The 18,475-nt window shown below is 40.3% G+C and overlaps 1 protein-coding gene across 8 annotated transcripts in view; it reads left to right on the top strand.

The window, feature by feature from the left end:
* Positions 1-18,475, top strand: part of RNF144A (ring finger protein 144A) — a 67,395-nt gene that overhangs the window by 35,893 nt on the left and 13,027 nt on the right. For 6 of the 8 annotated variants that reach the window (XM_042803410.1, XM_042803408.1, XM_042803409.1 and 3 more), the window contains one exon: positions 803-948. In XM_042803410.1, coding sequence (XP_042659344.1) covers positions 814-948 — 135 coding nt within the window. In that variant the 5' untranslated portion in view covers positions 803-813. Of the gene's footprint in view, positions 1-802; positions 949-13,421; positions 13,516-14,627; positions 14,651-18,475 lie in introns of those variants that run through there. The other 2 variants (XM_033009931.2, XM_042803412.1) reach the window with 2 other exon arrangements.

The raw sequence follows: 18,475 nt of genomic DNA on the forward strand, positions 1-18,475 counted from the left end.
GATGTTCTGTGTGGTCCTATTCTATTGCTGTCTTTGAGGGTGATATATAGGTATTATAACCTCTTTTTTATAGCTTACTTTGTGTTCTTATTTGCCTCATTTGGTTGTTGCTACAACAGAGTTGTGCTCTTGGCATATTGTAAGGGTTAGGAGAAAAATGCAGGCTAAAAAACTTGAATGTACTCAGAATATTCATTGTTCTTTCTAAAATTAACTTAGCAAACTGATCGATCTGTCATGCTCTTATGAACAAAAATATCTACCTCTGAGTTGCAACATCATCAAGTTGGAAAAGGGGAATAATAGATGCTTGGTTCATAAAGACCTTGTGAGTCTTGCCTGAGTAGCTGGAGTTGTGGGGCTTAAGAAATGTCTTTTAAGTGATAAGGAATGTATTTTCAGTGATGGGTAATCAGTGTTGGTGAGGGAAAGTTTGTAACTAGTGGTGAAAATGACAGGAATTGTGAATGAGATTTTTGCATGTATAGTGTCAGACAAAAGTCTGTGACCTAAGGATATTTCCTTCTTGCTCTCATATTTTCTCAGTATATTGTGTGTTGGTTTCTTGTTTTGTTTTGTTTTTTTTTTTTCCCTTCTGCTTGCTATATGTATGGCTTACCAAGCGGGGGATGTATAGCCTACTGCAACTGCTGACACTGCCAAATTAGCCATTGCTCTTTATAGTTTTTTTTACCAAAGAGCTAACAGGAAGCAGCTGACAATGAGATTTTCAGTAGTAGAAAAGTACTGACTATCAATATAAGGAAATGATGGAGCATCTATTTTTTGTGCTGTTTTCCAGACTGCTCTGCAATGACTACAGCAAGATATAGGCCTACCTGGGACTTGGTACTTGATCCATTAGTGTCCTGCAAGCTCTGCCTTGGAGAATATCCCGTTGAGCAGATGACAACAATAGCACAATGTCAATGCATCTTCTGTACCCTGGTGAGTTGCCTTTTTCTTATTAGGCATAAAAACCAATGCACTATTTTAACTGCAGAAATCACATGTGTTTCTGCTGAGTGGATTTCACCCTGAAGTATTGATGCTGCAGTGGAAATAAATAGTGTTGCTACCTACTTGACGCAAATGCTAGCAAGTAAACCTTTCTGGTTTCCTGCTTAAAATCCCCCCAAAAAACAACAAAAACAAAGGTTTACTCAGCACTTCAGTATACTACTGTATACAGTTACCTCCTTAGCAAGGTTACTCACACTTTCTCTTATATATCAGTGGCTTGAATTTGAGGTGGTGTTTTTTGGTTGGTTGGGTTTTGTTTTTGTTTAGACTATAATACAATGGAATATTTCAGTTGGAAGGGACCCAAAATGATCATCTAGTCCAACTGTCTGACCACTTCAGGGCTGACGAAAAGTTAAAGCATGCTATTAAGGACATCGTCCAAATGCTTCTTAAACACTGACAGGTTTGGGGCATCGACCACCTCTCTAGGAAGCCTGTTCCAGTATTTGACCACCCTCTTGGTAAAGAAATGTCTCATAATGTTCAGTCTAAGCCTCCCTGATGCAGTTTGGAACCATTCCCATGTGTCCTATCACTGGATACCAGGGAGGAGAAATCAGCACCTCCCTCCCCACTTCCCCTCCTCAGGAAGCTGCAGAGAGCAATGAGGTCACCCCTCAGCCTCCTTTTCTCCAAACTAGACAAGCCCAAAGCCCTCAGTCACTCCTCATAGAACATTCCTGTCACCAGCTTTATTGCCCTCCTCTGGACACATTCAAGGACTTCCACATCTTTCTTAAATTGTGGGGCCCAGAACTGCACACAGTGCTCAAGACGAGGCTGCACCAACACTGAATACAGCGGGATAATCCCCTCTTGTGACCAGCTGGTTAGGCTGTGTTGGTGCACCCCAGGATGCTGTTTGCCCTCTGGGCTACCAGGGCACACTGATGACTCGTATTGAGCCTGCTGTCAAGCAGCAAGCCCAGATCCTTTTCTGCAGAGCTGTTCTGCAGCCACTCCTCTCCCAGTTTATACTTGTGCTGGGTGTTACTCCATCCCAGGTGCAGAAATTCATCATTTGCACTTGCTAAATTTCATCCCATTAATCCAATGCTCCAATCTATCTAGATCCCTCTGCAAGGCCTCTTGTCCCACAAGAGAGTCAACAGCCCCCACCAGTTTGGTGTCATCAGCAGCCTTGCCAATGGTGTATTCAACTCCCACATGCAGATCATTGCTAAACATATTGAACAGCACTGACCCTAGGATTGAGCCCTGAGGAACACCGCTGGTGACCGGTCACCAGCCAGATGTAGCCCCATTCACTACAACCCTTTGAGCCCTGCCCTTCAGCCAGTTCTTCACCCAGCACACTGTGAACCTGCTCATTCCACAGTTGGACAACTTGTGCAGGAGGACGTTGTGAAGGACGGTATCAAAAGCCTTACTAAAAATCCAGGAAAAACTACATCCACCACCTTCCCTTTATCCACCAGGCAGCTGACCTTATCATGGAAGGATATCAAATTAGTTAAACAAGACTTTCCCTTTGTGAACCCATGTTGACTGTGCCTGATGATTGCATTATTCTTTAAATACCTTTCAATAGTACCCAGAATAGCCATACACACACTTATAACTAGAAGAGTATTTAATGTATTATATATTCTAATTTCACTGTGTCATAATTACAATCACATAACAGGTTTTCATTATCATATTGTACAAATACATGCCTGGAATAACAAGAGTCTTGTTAGTTAAGTACAAAACACCATTTGGTGAGCATAAGTATAGTACATAACAATGATTATCATCACAGTAAATGAGTCTTTCTAGTTTACGAACAGAGAAAGAAAAGAAGTAGTAGTAGTAGTTTTCTATCCCTAATGATGATTTGGAATGAAAATGTTAGAGCCTTTAATTTTGACATAGATGCAGATACACCAAAGGCCTTGTAACGATGGTTCAGCAGTGGAAAACTTACAGTAACATCAGTAAGAATATAATTTCTGGGATACATGATGCTCAAAGACTTTAACACCATGTCATAAACTCTTGAGAAATTATAGGTTCAGACATGGGATAGGGTGTTTTTATTTTTTTTTTTGTGGGCTTGTTTGTTTTGTTTTTTTTTTAATTCAAAAGTTGTTTTCAGCAAAGTTAGTTTTTTGGTGCGTTTTTTAATGTTGAAGAGCAAGCATTTTTTAAAGTAGTCTTTCTATCTTTTATTTTTCTTCATTGAAATATTACCATTTTTAAATAGTAGAATTTTGTCTCAGAGTTATTGAGAAGATATAGGGGGTTGCCAGTATAACAGACAGTTTTTTGTTGCTTATTGAAAACAACAAAAAAGAAGCAATGCAAACAGCTCAGTTTCCAATACATGTAATATTCTAAAAATTCCAAGTTGTTGCAACCAACCTTAATGTTTATGTTCCTTGGGAAAAGAAAGTGAGCACACAGTCAGGTAAACAGCTACAGTCTGTTGCAAACAATGTGCCTGTCCAATTTAAAAATAAGTATTGCTTTGTTATGCACTTTGAAAGGAGTATTTGCTCAATCATGCAAAATAATATAAAATAATAGGCTTCATGAAAACTGTTCTCTACTGTTCTAGTATTTACAACTGAGTTTTGTGTCTCTCCCTGTTGCCTGGATGCGAGAATAATTTAATTTCATTTTTTTCCAGTAACACTTTAAGTGGCAACAGAAAGGCTGGGTTGTCAGATTTGTCTATTCCTCTCCTCCTTGTTCCTTCTGACATTTGCTGCCATCACTGATTTTTCCATTTCTTGGCAGAATACAGTTACTGACTCTTACTGCTGTTTCAAAAGATAGAATCTGTTATAGATATTAAAGATATAACCTTTGCTGATAACATGTTCTTAGGACCTGGCATAAGTAAACTTACAGTGGTGACATTGAATTCTTGTGTCGAACTCTATTCAGGTGGAATCATCAGTCCATTTTTACCATTTGTGTTTCATTGTCGTGAAATGTCCATTTAGCTTTGTCCTGTTTGAGCAAATCAGCATACCTTGTCTGCCTCATCTGCCATTTGTATGAGCTTCACTACAGTGACATTTGCGTGCTTGAAAAAGTTATTTACCCTGAAGTTCTCCTGTGAGTTAATAGGAAATAATATTACCCTTGATTTCATTGGTGGGGGGGAGGGGGAAGAAATAAGAATCAATCCCAATAATTACAAGATGCAATAGATATAAAGCAGTTACAGCCCGGGAATTCAGCATGACTAAAACCCAAGGTGTCCTTCTCTACCTTGTGGACAGCCTGTAGGTTAATAAAGTGCCTAAGAAAATATTCCCATAATGAGTCATCTAAGACTGTTCAGCTCACTGTCAATGGTTAAGGAAGAGTATGACAACTATGCACTGATTTCTCCATTGGTGTTCCTCCATTGCAGTCCTCAATATGAACTGTGTTTTGTAAACAGACAAATTAAAGTTACTGAAAACCAACAGGAAAAAAAAAAAAACAACATATCCTTTTGGCTCAAGACTTTGGAGTCTACATATAGTAGATCTAGTACACTATACTAGGATAAGTGGAAATAAAATTGGAGAAATATTTGACCATTTCAGATTTGTTCTTGGACCAATATATGATTTTGTTCTGGCTTCTTGCTTTCATGTAAATGATCTGAGGTAACTGATGGCCTCTGCAGTGATATGAGCAAAAAAGAAAGAAGGGATGTCTGTCACAAGTGTGAAAACTATTTTTGCTGTGGCTCTTGCTCCTAGCTCTAGCCCTTCTGTCTAAATTGCAGCAAGCTGAGACAGCGTGAGTATGTATTACAAAGAAATCTTTCAAGTGCAGTGCTACTGGTCTGTAGGCAGAATTTAGATCAACATGAAGATTTCTCTATCCTGTAATATTTCTGTCTGCAAGTCTTTACTCTTTATAACCATAGAAGTGCTGTGGTAAAGATCTTATGAAGGATTGTCTCTTCCCAACACTTACACAATAACACAACATTGCTATTCAGAAAGATAGAATGGGGACACTGTTTCCTTTTGCTCTCTGGCAGAGCTGTTCATGCATTGAATAGAGCAGACTGCCACTCCTCTGCTGATAAGACATAGACGCTACAATTTCCCATCGTATTATTTTGCCAGTTGTGGCTATTAGTACAATACTCCATTATGATTTTTATCGTTATGATCGTTAATGCACATACAATGCTGTGAGCTCTCTCAAGTTTTGTATATCTCATCCATTAGGAATGTATCTGTTATTGGATTGCTCAAGGAAGCAAAGGAACAAAAGTCTAGAGAGTAGGAAGGAAAACAAGCTATCTGCTGTTGGCTTTTTGTTTGTTTGTTTTTTTTTCTGAGTATTGTCAAGGGGCAAAATAGTGTATCTTTTCTACTGGAATCATGTCAGCAATGGGACCAATCTTAAGTGCGCTTTTCAACTTTTGGACCAAAACGCTTAAATCACCTTTTCTTACTTAAGTAGCACACAGTACATAGCTAGTAACCTTAAATTTCAAGATAGTCATTTAGCAGTTGCTTGCCCCAACAGAAGTAATTGATTTTGCACATTTTCTTGAGAAAGCTTTCATTTTCCTTATGGAAGGAAAGGGAAAGTAAAGCAAACAGAGCATCACTTTTTTTGTTTAATTTGTTTTATATTAGTTACTGCACCAAAATTTTTCAGTTATTTAGCTTTTTTGGGGGGTGAGAGGAGATAGGGAGGGAGAAATTTTAGTCCAATTCCTGCTTGAAAGTCTGACTATTTCATAATGTATGATGAAATTCTCATGTGTCTTAAAGGACAGGATGTTCCCTTGATGTGTTACCAATTGTATATCTACTAAAGTTACAACAGGTTCTGTTGCAGTTGACACTGTTGCAAGGAAGTCAACCAATTAGTTGCTTAAATCTGATTTAGGATTACATGTATATATCTGTACATATATAATATATAATTTATATATATATGAATATACGTATAGAAGTGTCAAATAATTTGTTGCAAGTACAGTGATGCTACTATTACTCAAGACAGGTTAAGCTCCTCTTGACTTCAAAATAGATTGTTCAGTTCCCTTCAAGATGTTATGCAGTGCTGATCATTCTGGTACAGGAGGATTTGTTACCTTTCTCAAATTTAAAAAGAAAATCAGTCAAGTAGGCAGTCCATTCAGGTAAATATCTAGAAGAAATATGAAGCCGGAGGGAGAATTTGTCTTTGGAAAAATTTATTTTGATTACTCATCTGAAGTCCACCTTGTTACCAATGGAAGGAAAGACTGTTGTTCAGATATGTGAGAGAGGGGTCCTACAGTCAGAAAGAAAATAATAAAACTAATGTTAAGACCTACCTTCTGCTTCTTGCTTGTGATTTCTTGTCCAACTGCAGACACGTAGATCACCTTTGTGGTATTTGAAACTAACACTGCTATGCCAATTTTATATCTGTTTAGTAGACAGTCATACTCTGATTTTCTGATTTTCTGCCCTTAGCCTCTACCTTAAAGGCAGCTGTTTAGTCTTCCCTGGACCTTTAGGTGTCCCTCTGAGTTTGTTAGAACTGTCATTTAAGTCTGTATCTAAGTGTATTCTATCTCAAGTAGCATAACAGTGGGATAGTGATACTATACTGCTATCACTAGCCCTCTTTAACTACAATTACTTCATTTGCCTAATCATGACTGTTCATACACATCTACTTAACTGTAGTCATTCCGCTAATTGATCTTCTGCATAGGCTGAAGACCTGAAAGGAAGACCCTATGATCAGCAAGGCAAATATCGTTATCCCTGCCTGTAGCTGGCAGCAGGCATCTTTTTTTCCTTTTTTTTTTTTTTTTTTCCTTTTTTTTCCTCCTGTTGTCATGCTTGACTGGAAGTGCATAGAGCTTTGCTGGCCTCTGAGTTGAATGACAGGAAAAAGTGCGATTTACTTAGTGTTATCCCTCATTCCAAATGAAGCAGAGTCAGCGTCAGCTTCTCCCTCCCCTGGGGCAAGGCAGACACCAAGAGCAGCATGGATGGGAGCAGGTGGGCTTGGCTGCCTTCCCTATCCTGCATCCCTGTTTGCCAAGGGAAACCTGCCTTATCAGAGCAACACTGGGCTGAGGCCAGGCTGTCCCTACCTCTACAAAGAGGAGATGCCCTGCTTGCTTTGAAACAGGAGGGAGCAGGGAAACCTTATGGCTTGTGAGCTCTGGGTACTTCTTAGCAGCTGTAATGTTTCCCTGTTTCCCACCAGCCACTGGCAAAGCTTAGATTTTGCTGCTTGTGCTCACTTCCCCCAAACTAGCACAGAACTGCTACTAATCTTGATACGTGATGTGTCAGTAGATACTTCATGATTAGAGGTCACTATGTGTTTGCATAGCAATTCACATGGCTGTCTGGGTTCTGATTTATCTTGTAAATGCTGAGATGACAAAACTCCCTGCTTAGATAATAAACTTGCCTATATAGAGAAATTAATGTACAGTTAGAAACTGCATAACCCTGAGTGAAAACTAAACTTGGGCCAAAGCCTTCAGTTCTCCCCTCTCCTGTGTGATGTTACTGAAAACTAGTTCTTTTTTTTTTTTTTTTTTTGCATAATGTTTTGCATGTGAAAGTGAAAGGTCCTTTGCAGGTGTATTGTCCTACCACTCAAATATTCAATCTGTTCTGAAACTTCTCAAACAACTGTATAAGGGAAGACTGAATTTTTCTGTTGTTGTTTTTGCCTCCTGAATATTTGAGTTTCATCCTGCATATGTTGGCATTTGAAAACAAATTTCTTTTTGTAAATTTATTCTGTGTGTTTCTACCAATTGCAGCCCTGAATAAGTGAGAACAAACAACTTATGCAAGCTAATGGAAGGGTGAAAATCCAACATGAAAAAAAAGTTTACATGTACATTCACTTGAAATATCTAATCTAATACGAAGAGATGCACAAACCACAAGATGTTTTTCTTGTATCATTTGGCCATTTTCTGCTGTCTACTGATGAGAAATGTGTCTCTGAAGAAAAATTGTTCATCTGCTATATATTTTATAGTATGCACTAGTACATAAATATGTATATAAACTCCCTCAAAAAAAAAAAAAAAATAAAATAAAAAAACAAACCCAAAACCAACACAACCCTTCATTTCAAAGGGTAGGCAGCTGTAATTCTTCATTGCCTTCCCTTTCTCTATTAAGACATTCATCTGAAAACAGCCACTTGTATTTTCAGGTTCATTTAGTTTCCATTGCTTGGTGCTACCTGTGATTTCCACAGTCATTGATTGCTGTGTGTCAGAGGGTATTTGCCATGTTCTAATACTTCTCCAGCTAAAGAAGTCAGCAGGACTCCTCTTTCTGCATCCTTGATAATACATACATTTATTCTTGCCTCACCTTCATCGTTTGTTGATTGATGGCCTGATGCTGACACTTATCTGTACACAAACTGGCACACTTTGATGCAGAGGGTTTGGAGGCTGTACTCAAGCAGCGGGATGCTGCATCTCATCCCTAATGTGAATATCTTGTCTGTGAGTTGTTTGCATCAGTTAAGAAATGTGGACCTGGGACTGCTGAGATATTTGGGTGTACCGTCAGAAAGTATTTGGACAGAGGTAGAGCCCATGCAGCAAAATACGGGCTGCTGTCCACAGGATAAATCAACAGCCATCTTTACAGTAACGCAGTGATATTTGCAAAGGGTGAGTCCCTGCTCCTGGCCATTTCCCATCCTGAGACTTGACCAGTGGATGGGAGCACAAGGACGTTTGGACAGGACGTATTTTTACAGTTCAGGAAGGGATGCTTAGATGATTTGTCCTGAGATGGGGAAGCACATGGGTTGTGTTTATCTTCCCCAGCCAAGACACAGCTTGGCCATCATCCACAGGCACAATGATGTGACTCGATTTAGGCTGACAATATAGGCAATAGCAGGGCTTCAGAACAGCTGCTGTAGTCTTTAAAAAACAACAGCGTGGGGGGAGGAAATGGTATTTACCCTTGACGATTTTGAACAAAAAAAGTATCTTTAAAAAGAGGCCAAGTGTTGGGCAGGTAGAGGCAGGAAGCCTGTCAAACAGAGCTTTTTTCAAATTACTTGCCATTTTGGGGAAAGCATTTATCACCTGTGACATTATTCATCTTTGGTCCTGGCCCAGGTCCCTTTCTCAGTTTGTACCTTCTTGTTCACAGCATAGGAGGCCAAATTTGAGCACTAGATATTTCCCTGTTGCAGACCTCTGAAGAGCCTTGCAGGTACTTGTCTTAGAGTCAAGGTTTTGCATGCTTGTGTAGCATGATGTTTTTGTCTCTGCAACAAAACAAAGGATATAAAGAGCAAACATGAAAGACTATTCTGTTACTGCTGTCACATTTGTGGATTTTGAAGTACTGCATGTCAAGATAAGGGACTGTTTCCTCCTGTGATTTTTTCTTAAGGGTGATGCATCAGCTGCAGGGTTAATAAAAATTGGAATTTTGATAGTGAAGATTTCTTTGAAAGTAGATTATTGTCTCTGAGAAGATGTCTATAGAAGTAGAAATGATCTATCAAAGTTCAAAGTAGTATCGCAAACATTAAACATCTGTCTAATGTATATCTGTCTCTGAAATCTAGGTGGTTGGATTTAGTCAGTATAGTTGACAGTATATTTAATAAAAAAAAAATCATTCCCACAGTGCTGCGTATGCCTCAAACAGATCTCTGTGATTAAGTGTACATAAATCTTTTCCAGTAAGTCACTTGTCAACCAAGTAGGATGAGGGTGATACTCAAACGCCAGATTGTAGATCTGCTGTAGAGGATTGTACACACTAGAGCAGCAATGCAAGAGTATTTCAAAGTTGAGCCTGTTATTAAATAAGAGTGTCTGAGGCAGGATTATAACTACTACTTTACATAAAAGGGCCATGTAGTAAGTTTGAAAGAAGCTTAAAAGGTCTCCAAGGAACCTACAATTTTTTTCTTTTCTCTCACATGTTTTCTTGCATGCACTAAGCAAACCACAGAAATTTGGGAGAAAGTGGTTTTCCTTTTTCTATGAACCACTAAGATTAAAAGTGTATCTATCTTATTACCAGATGAGCATTCCTGTTGCTTTTAGAAGTATCCCCCAACATATTAAAAAAAGGTAGCATATGACAGTTATACATGGCTACAGGCATATGTGCTTTTTTTGGTAGCAGGGGAGGGGGCTACAGCAGTGACCCTTACGAGAATCTTCTTGAAGCTCCCCCAGCTCCAAGTCAACTCCACCTCTGCACCAAGGCTGAGCCAATCAGCTGTGCCTCTACAATAATGTATTTAAGAAGGGATGTGGTGACAAGCAGTCAGACTGGTGAGGAGGAGTTGCAGCAGTTGCATGAACACCAAGGTCAGTGGAGGAAGAAAGGATGGGGGAAGGTGTGCTGGAGCAGAGACCCCCCTGTATCCTGTGGTGAGACGGCAGGACGGTCCCCCCTGCCACCCATGAAGATCTACGGTGGAGCAGACACTGATTTATGGCCTGTGAGGGGCTTCGCATGGCTGGCCAAGGTGTCTGTGCCTGAAGAAGGCCAGGATCTTGTTGGAAAAGGTAGCCTCCGCTGTTGTAGTTCAGTACTGGGAGGATTGCAGCGTGTGGGGGTGTCCCACACTGGAGCAGCTTGGGAAGGGCTGCAACCCATGGGAGGGACTCCAGTTGGAGAAAGTTGATGTACCCATGCCAGAGTAGCGTAAGGAAATGCTGCGGCCCATGGGAGGGACTCACGTCAGAGAAAGTTTGTGGAGGACTGTCTCCTGTGAGAGGGGGACCGTGATGGAGCAGGGAGAACAAGTGCCAGAAGCTCCCCCCACTCCAAAGATGGAAGAAGCAGCAGCACTGACTCCACCCCCCATCCCCTGCCCCCTGGGCTGGTGGGGGAGGAGGTAGAGATTTTGGGAGCAGAGCTGAGCCCGGGAAAAAGGGAGGGGTGGAGGGAAGGTGTTCTCAAGATGTGACAATGTTTCTCACTGTCCTGCTCTGCTAAATGTTGTTGTTAGTGCCGGTAATAAATGTATGTTCTTTTTTTTTTTTCCCTAACGAGTCTGCCCTTTGCCCGTGACCATAATGGGTGATTTGCCCCTCCTGGTCTTATCTGGAATCCCAAGTCTTGCTTATTTTTCCCTTCTCATCGCTGGGGGGGAAGGGAGGAGTGAGCAGCTGTCTGGTGCTCAGTTGCCCTCCGAGCTCAAACCACAACGGATCTGAAGCTAAAAATAAGCATTACATCACATTACCTGAAAGACTTATGGACATTATGTCTACAAGTATAAATACCTATTCACTCAACTGACTGCAGAATTAGTTTAGTGGAATTAGCACAGAGCAGTGGAATAGCCTTGGTATTACACTGTCTTATGACAAGAAAAGGTATCACCTTCTCAGTATTAATTTTTAAGTAATGTAAAGCAAAATACCTGGTATGTAAAGCATAAAAATATTACCAAATACTATCAAAAGTAGTTGTTGAAGTAGTTTTGTTCACCTGTCTAGTGTCATCATGTGAATTTTGAGCTTTGGTATAGTATCCTTTTAGCACAAAAACTACCCACAGACTGGATTGTAGATTTGTAGCTACAAAACACTGTGAAGTGTGTGCTTCTCACTCAATATCCTTTCATATTCTCCATATTCTTTCCTAGAATGTAAAGCCAAAAGGGATCTTTACATTCATCTAGCCTGATGTAATTTGTAATGTGGATCATAAAATACCAACCAGCATTTCCTGGCTCCTCATGTGGTTGAATGCAAGTTTATATAAATATATGTGTGTGTGTTTATATATATGTATGTATATTTTTAGAAGTTCATGTAATCCTGGTTTGTAGATTATATAGAATTTCCAAGATCTCAGCAATTTAGTCTACATGTTAATAATCACCTTACTTGGAAACATTTTCTTGTTCAGTTTCAGCTTTCTTCCCAGTATTATTTTCCATTTCCCCTCTTTGCATTGATACTTGGGTCCACCAACTGTAGAATCATATTTTTTGGTAAAAATAAAAAAATCTCACTTGTTGAAAAAGCATGTCAGCCCTTGTGTTCCTGAAGAGTGGTGCAAAACTCTTGGTGATTGTCTGCCCAAGATGAATGGTTATTTACCTGGTTAATATTTGTGAACGGTAGCAACTGCCTTTGTCTACCTTCAATATTCACCTTTACCAAACACGTTGTAAAAAAAATAATTCCCTTTCTTTTTTATAACTAAGTAAATGCTACATTTCCTTCTTTTTATTTCTTTTTTTTTTTTTTTTTTTACCTTCAATTTTATTAGTAGGAGTTTGGGTTTTTTAAAATGTTTTACCAATACAAGCATGTGATGATTTTGTGTATAGTGCATATTTCATTTTGAGATGGCTGTGGCCTAGTGCCAGCACTAAAATACATTTAAAATTTTAAGAAATAAATCACATGATACGATAGTGATATACTTGACTCTGAAATCCTGTCATGCTTTTTTGGCCTTTCCAAATCCACTGACTTATTTATAAAATTTCCCATATGACTTGGCACTTGCATCTGCAGTATTAGTGTAGTCAGAAGTCTTCATTTTGACAATATCCACCTAGCAGCTCTTAAGAAAATAATACAGGATAATGTTTTTGCTTGCCTAACTCTCAAATAAAAGATGACATCTTGAAAAGTCATTTCTTGTCTCCTGCTATAGTAGCAATAACATTCTTAAAAGTAAATTTTTTGTAACTTTTCAAAAATGCATGCTCTTCTATTTTAAAAAATTCAGATATTAATCAAAAATATCTTCAAGTGGTTTAAATTATGTGCATTTTGTATTGTAAAATTATGTTAGGCACCAAGTGAACGCATTTTTCCTGTCAAAGTAGGTGGTAGATAAATGTTGGCCCACATGGAAACAGTGGAAGTCAGATTCTTTCTCATGAGTTATGATGGTTTTTATTTGGTTTTGCATGTCAGGAGAAATAAATCAAAGCACCACCATCAGAAAAAGACATAATCGTTGCTTGAATTCTCCTAAAAGAAAATTAAAAGCTGGACATTTTAATTATTTATATTGAAACTTTGCTGCGGCCTGTGCAGGTTTGTTAGAGTTAAATTCAGCAGAGTAAAATTATGTGTTATGGTTTGGAAATTAGGCAGAAAAGTACCATTTTGATTCTCATAGAGTATTTCGATCTTTATAACATTAGAAAAAGGATGTGCAGCCCTGAATCAATAGCACATCAATGGTCACGGAATATACTTTTCTGTGTGGTGCAATCCTTGATGTACAGTGGTTAGCAGTACAACTCATCTTGTAGAGCTTTAAATCTTAGGCTATGCTTGGCAGCTTCAGAAAGGAAGTTGTTCCTTTATTAACCATTTGTCTTTTGGGCTGAGACAAAAAAAAAAAAAAAGTGTTCCTAATTTGTATAGGCAGCTGATAGTAAAATCGCTGCTGAGTTTGGCTCTCAGTCGATCCTTGTGAGAGAATGGATCTGCGCTAAAACTCCTCAAAGTGGATGTGCTCCTGCCCTTTGTCATGGGGACAGCAAACAACAGTAGGATTCTTGGATTACCAGGTAAAAGAAAAAGCCATCCAGATGTGCAGAAAGAGGACAGAGCAGGGGTGCACAAGGAGTGTGCATACACAGGTCAAAATGCAGGTGTCACGCTCAGGGGAGTTAACCGGTCTTTTCTGACTGATCTTGGCAGCAATTGGGGCATGCAATATATCTTGACCAATAGTTAATATAACCTTATATAAAGTTTTAAATATAGTTTTTATATATGTGTTTTACATATATAGCTTATATAGTCTATATATAGTTTATATATAACACGTATGTTGTGCAGTGCTTTGTTTTCCTTTGTCTACAGGAAATTATAAAAGTTACATGACCGCTTTCATGGGGTTTGCTGTTTAACGTTCATATATGGTAGTATATTACAATCTCCTTTTAATTTAAAAATATATGCAGTTGTAAAATGAATGTTAAGGTGTAGAACTGTATAGTTAAGGAACCCAAACAGACTTAGTAGTGTCCTAGGGTGCCATCATATAGTAATTGTTCTTTTCCACCCCCAAGTCATTTGGTATGCTGACAGTATGCATGCTGGACAGAAATCTAAGTTACTACAGTAACTTGTTTGCTTGTTGCAACTGCAATGTAAGGCAGAGTAATTTGCCTAACTATTGTTATAAACTGACATGTTTCAGTTCTGTTTTGGGAAAGGAGTAGGAGCACACACATGGTTTGTTACTGTAGCAGAACTAATGACTAAAAACTTACATACTTGATCCTCTCTTGTGGCTAAGCAGGTGTCCTGGGTTGAGTGAGGGGTGGAGTTTTTTGGTGGCAGGGGAGGGGGCTATCGGGGTGGCCCCCTGTGAGAAGCTTCTCGAAGCTCCCCCAGCTCCACGTCAGCTCCACTTCTGTTTGGGAAATTGAGCCAATCAGCTGCGCCTCTGCGATAACGTATTTAAGAAGGGACGTGGTGACGTGCAGTGGGACTTATGAGGAGGAGTTGCTGCAGCTGCATGAACACCAAGGTCAGTGGAGGAACGGAGGAAGAAAGGAGGGGGGAGGTGTGCCAGAGCAGAGACCCCCCCTGTATCCTGTGGTGAGACGGCAGGGCGGCTCCTGCCACCCATGAAGATCTACGGTGGAGCAGACATTGATTTATGGCCTGTGTTTTTCCGCCGGGATGATCAAGGTGCTGTGCCCGAAGAAGGCCGGGGTCTCATGGGAAAAGGTAGCCCCACTGCTGTAATTCAGCGCTGGGAGGATTGCAGCATGCGGGGGAGTCCCACACCAGAGCAGCTTGGGAAGGGCTGCAGCCGTGGGAGGGAAACCAGTCGGAGGAAGTTAGTGACCCATGACGGAGCAGTGTGGGGAATGCTGCGGCCCATGGGAGGAATTCAAGTCGGAGAAAGTTTGTGGAGGACTGTCTGCTGTGAGAGAGGGACCACGATGGAGCAGGAGGAACAAGTTTTGGACACTCCCCTCACCGAACATGAAGGAAGTGGCAGCACCCCCCATTCCCTGCCCCTGCACCACTGGGGGAGGAGGTAGAGATATCGGGAGCAGAGCTGAGCCCGGGAAGAAGGGAGGGGTGGGGGGAAGGTGTTCTCAAGATGTGGCAATGCTTCTCACTGTCCTACTCTGTTATGTGTTGTTAGTGTCTGTAATAAATGTATGTTCTTTTTTTCTTCCCCTAACGAATCTGCCTTTTGCTCGTGTTCATAAAAGGGGGATTTTTCCCCATCCCAGTCCTATCTTGAACCCCAAGCCTGGCTCTCTGTCCCTTCTCATTGCCAGAGGGGAAGGGAGAGAGAGCTGCTGCATTGTGGTTGGCTGCCATCCAGGCCTAAACCACGACAGCAGGTCTTCATTATTCCAGGCAAAGATTGTCAGAGTACAGAAATGAAGTACAAAACTGAATGCAAAGGAAGCATTTTCTCTTATGACCTACTTAATTCAGTAAAGAGTTATTTTTTGTGAAATACCAAGTCTTACCCTGGCTTCATCATGTCAGACTATATACATAAGCAGAAATGTACAGTTTAAACACCATTGTTTTTTGATAGGTTTAGTGTATCTCCAAGTGTGACTTAAATAATATTTAGTTATTGAATTATTGAAATACAATGAAGGTTTGTTTTTTTTTTTTTAAAGAAAGAAACAGGTGGAATTTAGCAAAAGTATTGCTTCAGATAAAGCTAACTTTCCATTGACACGCATCCATTAAAGGAATAATAAATGCTCCTCAGCCTATTGTTTTTATAAAGGTCAATGTACAACAAGAAGGATATCTTGTGACCTTATTCCGTCCTCAGCCCTCAGGTACCTAATTTCAGCTCCTTTTTTCTCAGAGAAAAACCACGTAATACAGTTGATTTTGAAAGGTGTTTGGGGTGACTTACACTCCCACATTTTTCATTCATCCTATATAGTACTTTTTTGCATTAATGTAAAGGCTATGAAGATATTTTCTTCCATCATGGGTTCAACCACAAGCTGCAGAGAAAATGAGCAACATTTAATTTGTTGTCTTTTTGTAGTTGTTTTGTAATTAATTTTTCACGCTATGTAACTGAGTACCTAATCCTACTGTGTTGGTTTGCTTGCACAGTGGTGCATTTCTAGTACAGTAACCAATTTAAAATTTTCTGACACAAGTGGTACATCTTGTGTCTGTTCTCAAGAGAAGCTGCAGGTACCCTGTGCTTCAAATTCTCTTGCAGCCACTTTGGGTTACTCCACACCAGAAGTCTCTGGAGTAAGGAAGTCTTGAGTGGACAGGGTGTTTTATCCTCTGCCTAATTTACGGTGATATTTCATGGCCTTGAGACAGTATCTTGTGTTCCCAGAAGGTGTAGCATAAGAAGTACAGTTTGGCTGATCTGGTTTTGAGGAGATAGGTGCCACTGCCACATCAGGGGAAAGGTCTTGGACACTGCTCGTGACAGGGATGAACTGCGTCATTCCTTGGAAGATGTGAGGAAAGGGAAACATATCAAATAAGCTTTAGCAATGGTCCCAAACAGGTTGAGGAGGAGAATTAAACACATTAATGATTAATGACGGCAAAGCTTGTTCAGCTTGAAAAGTACTTTCTGTAAGTGCTGGCATTAAAAATGTATGCATTTTCATTTTAATCCACACTTGGTGTCTGCAAATGGAGGGGAAAGGGAAGAGCCAACAGTGTCATTATAGCAACACTAATACCCCACTACAGCTGAAATCACAGTTTGCCAAGGCATGCAACTAAGGATCTGTTCCTTGTAAAGCTCAGCCTGCTGTGGTTGCTGCTAGTGGTTCTCATGAACTGCTCCACCACCCACCCTGCAAAGCTCTGAGTGAAGGCTTGGAAACCTTCTGCGAGTCAAATATTTACTAAGTGAACAATTGTCTTCATTAAATCCCTACTGATAAAGAGGAAGACAGACTATAACGTGTCACACATGGTTTTTTTACACATGTAAAACTTTTAAAGATATCAATTATCCAGCCTCTGTTTTTCTTTTCCAAAAAATAGACCTGTTGTCTCTGTTGAGTAGGAGATAGAGAAGGGGATTCTGACAGAAATGATTTGTTGTGCTATCAAGGTGCTGGCATGTTGCTGCCAGAAAAGCTGTGTACCAGAGCAGCAGAAATTGTGTGGGCAGGAAGTGAAGTTTTTGCTGCAATCAAGCTGCAAGAGGTAAATCTAGAATAAAATGTTACTATAGGTGATTGGATCTCTGAAAGGAGATGAATAGACATAGCAAGAGGCAGAATAGAAAGAGAAGAGGCTGAATAAGCAGTCTCAAAGTCTGGACCTTAGCAACTACAAGCCACAAGCAAAGGGTTAGGCTGGCAGTGTGCTCATTGATGGGCCCATTTGCTGGCGAGGCTGCAAGGAAGAAGCAGCTTTGTGCTCTGACCTGCAGTTAGGCATGCTGGGCTCAGCAAGGTCGATGCAGCCCTTTGCCTTCCCAGGCTGATGGTGAGTCGGCAGCTGCATACCTTTTCCAAGTTCTGTCTGGAAATGATAGTTGAAGTCCCTGTTTTGCCAGCTTGCTGCAGACTGTGTAATCCTTCTCGCCTCCCGCCCCGCTGTATGCTGAGCTTGTTCTGTATCTTCATCTCACTCTGTTTGTCTAGCTGCACTCTTTATTCATGTATCTGGTAACAGAGAGTTAGGGGCCTACTTTTTGTGATTGTCTCTGGTTTGCCAGCACCAGCTGAGCTCACAAGCAGGGTGAGAACACCACAGGGTGACCCATCTGCTGAAAAGCAGACCCTCGTTTGCTCTTTCTGTGTAGCATCAGTCTGGTAGAAGTTGCACGGTATCTGCACAGAGCAGGATCTCTCTCTCCATTACTCCCCTTGCCTCCCCAGCAGACACCTAATCAGTAGCTCTAACCTCAATGCGGGAAGTGTGGAGGTGGAGGGGGGTGGTTGCTCTTCAAGAATAACAAGGTTTGGTCTTAATTTGCTCTTAGTCTAAAATATCCACCTTTCTTCTCTGTTTTGCTGACGGTTTTGCTGTGCACTATTGTGTTAGATGCTAAATTTTCAGTTGTGACTTGGATAAAATGCTGTGGTTGCTAGGGGAGAAAAGTATTAGTATTACCAATATTTATTATTCAGTCCCCATGGAAACTAGTTCTTCTGGGAGTCCTAATTCTCACATTTTTCCTTCCTATGGAAAAGATATGTCTAACCATGAAGTTCAGCTCGTTATTTTCTAGAAATAGAAGGCAAGATACACCACTCTTTTGCTCTTTGGTATGCTTGACACATGTCTGTCTATGGGTAGTTACTGATTACTAAGCTTTGTTGTGGTTTCCAGTCACATAAATATTTTTGGACTGTGGTTAATCTAATTTTATCTGGGTGGCGGTTTATTAATTTTTTTTCCCCTCTTAGCTCCCTGTTTGGTTTGTCCTTTTTTTTTGTTATTTTTTTTAATTTGCTGTGTATTTTAAATTGAGGAAGGGTGATGGGAAATTAACTTGCTGTTTTCTCTGTAAAGGTATAACCATGGAAAGAC

Source organism: Tyto alba, unplaced genomic scaffold, assembly GCF_018691265.1.
Source record: "Tyto alba isolate M040663 unplaced genomic scaffold, T.alba_DEE_v4.0 Super-Scaffold_40, whole genome shotgun sequence".
Taxonomy (NCBI): Eukaryota; Metazoa; Chordata; class Aves; order Strigiformes; family Tytonidae; genus Tyto; species Tyto alba.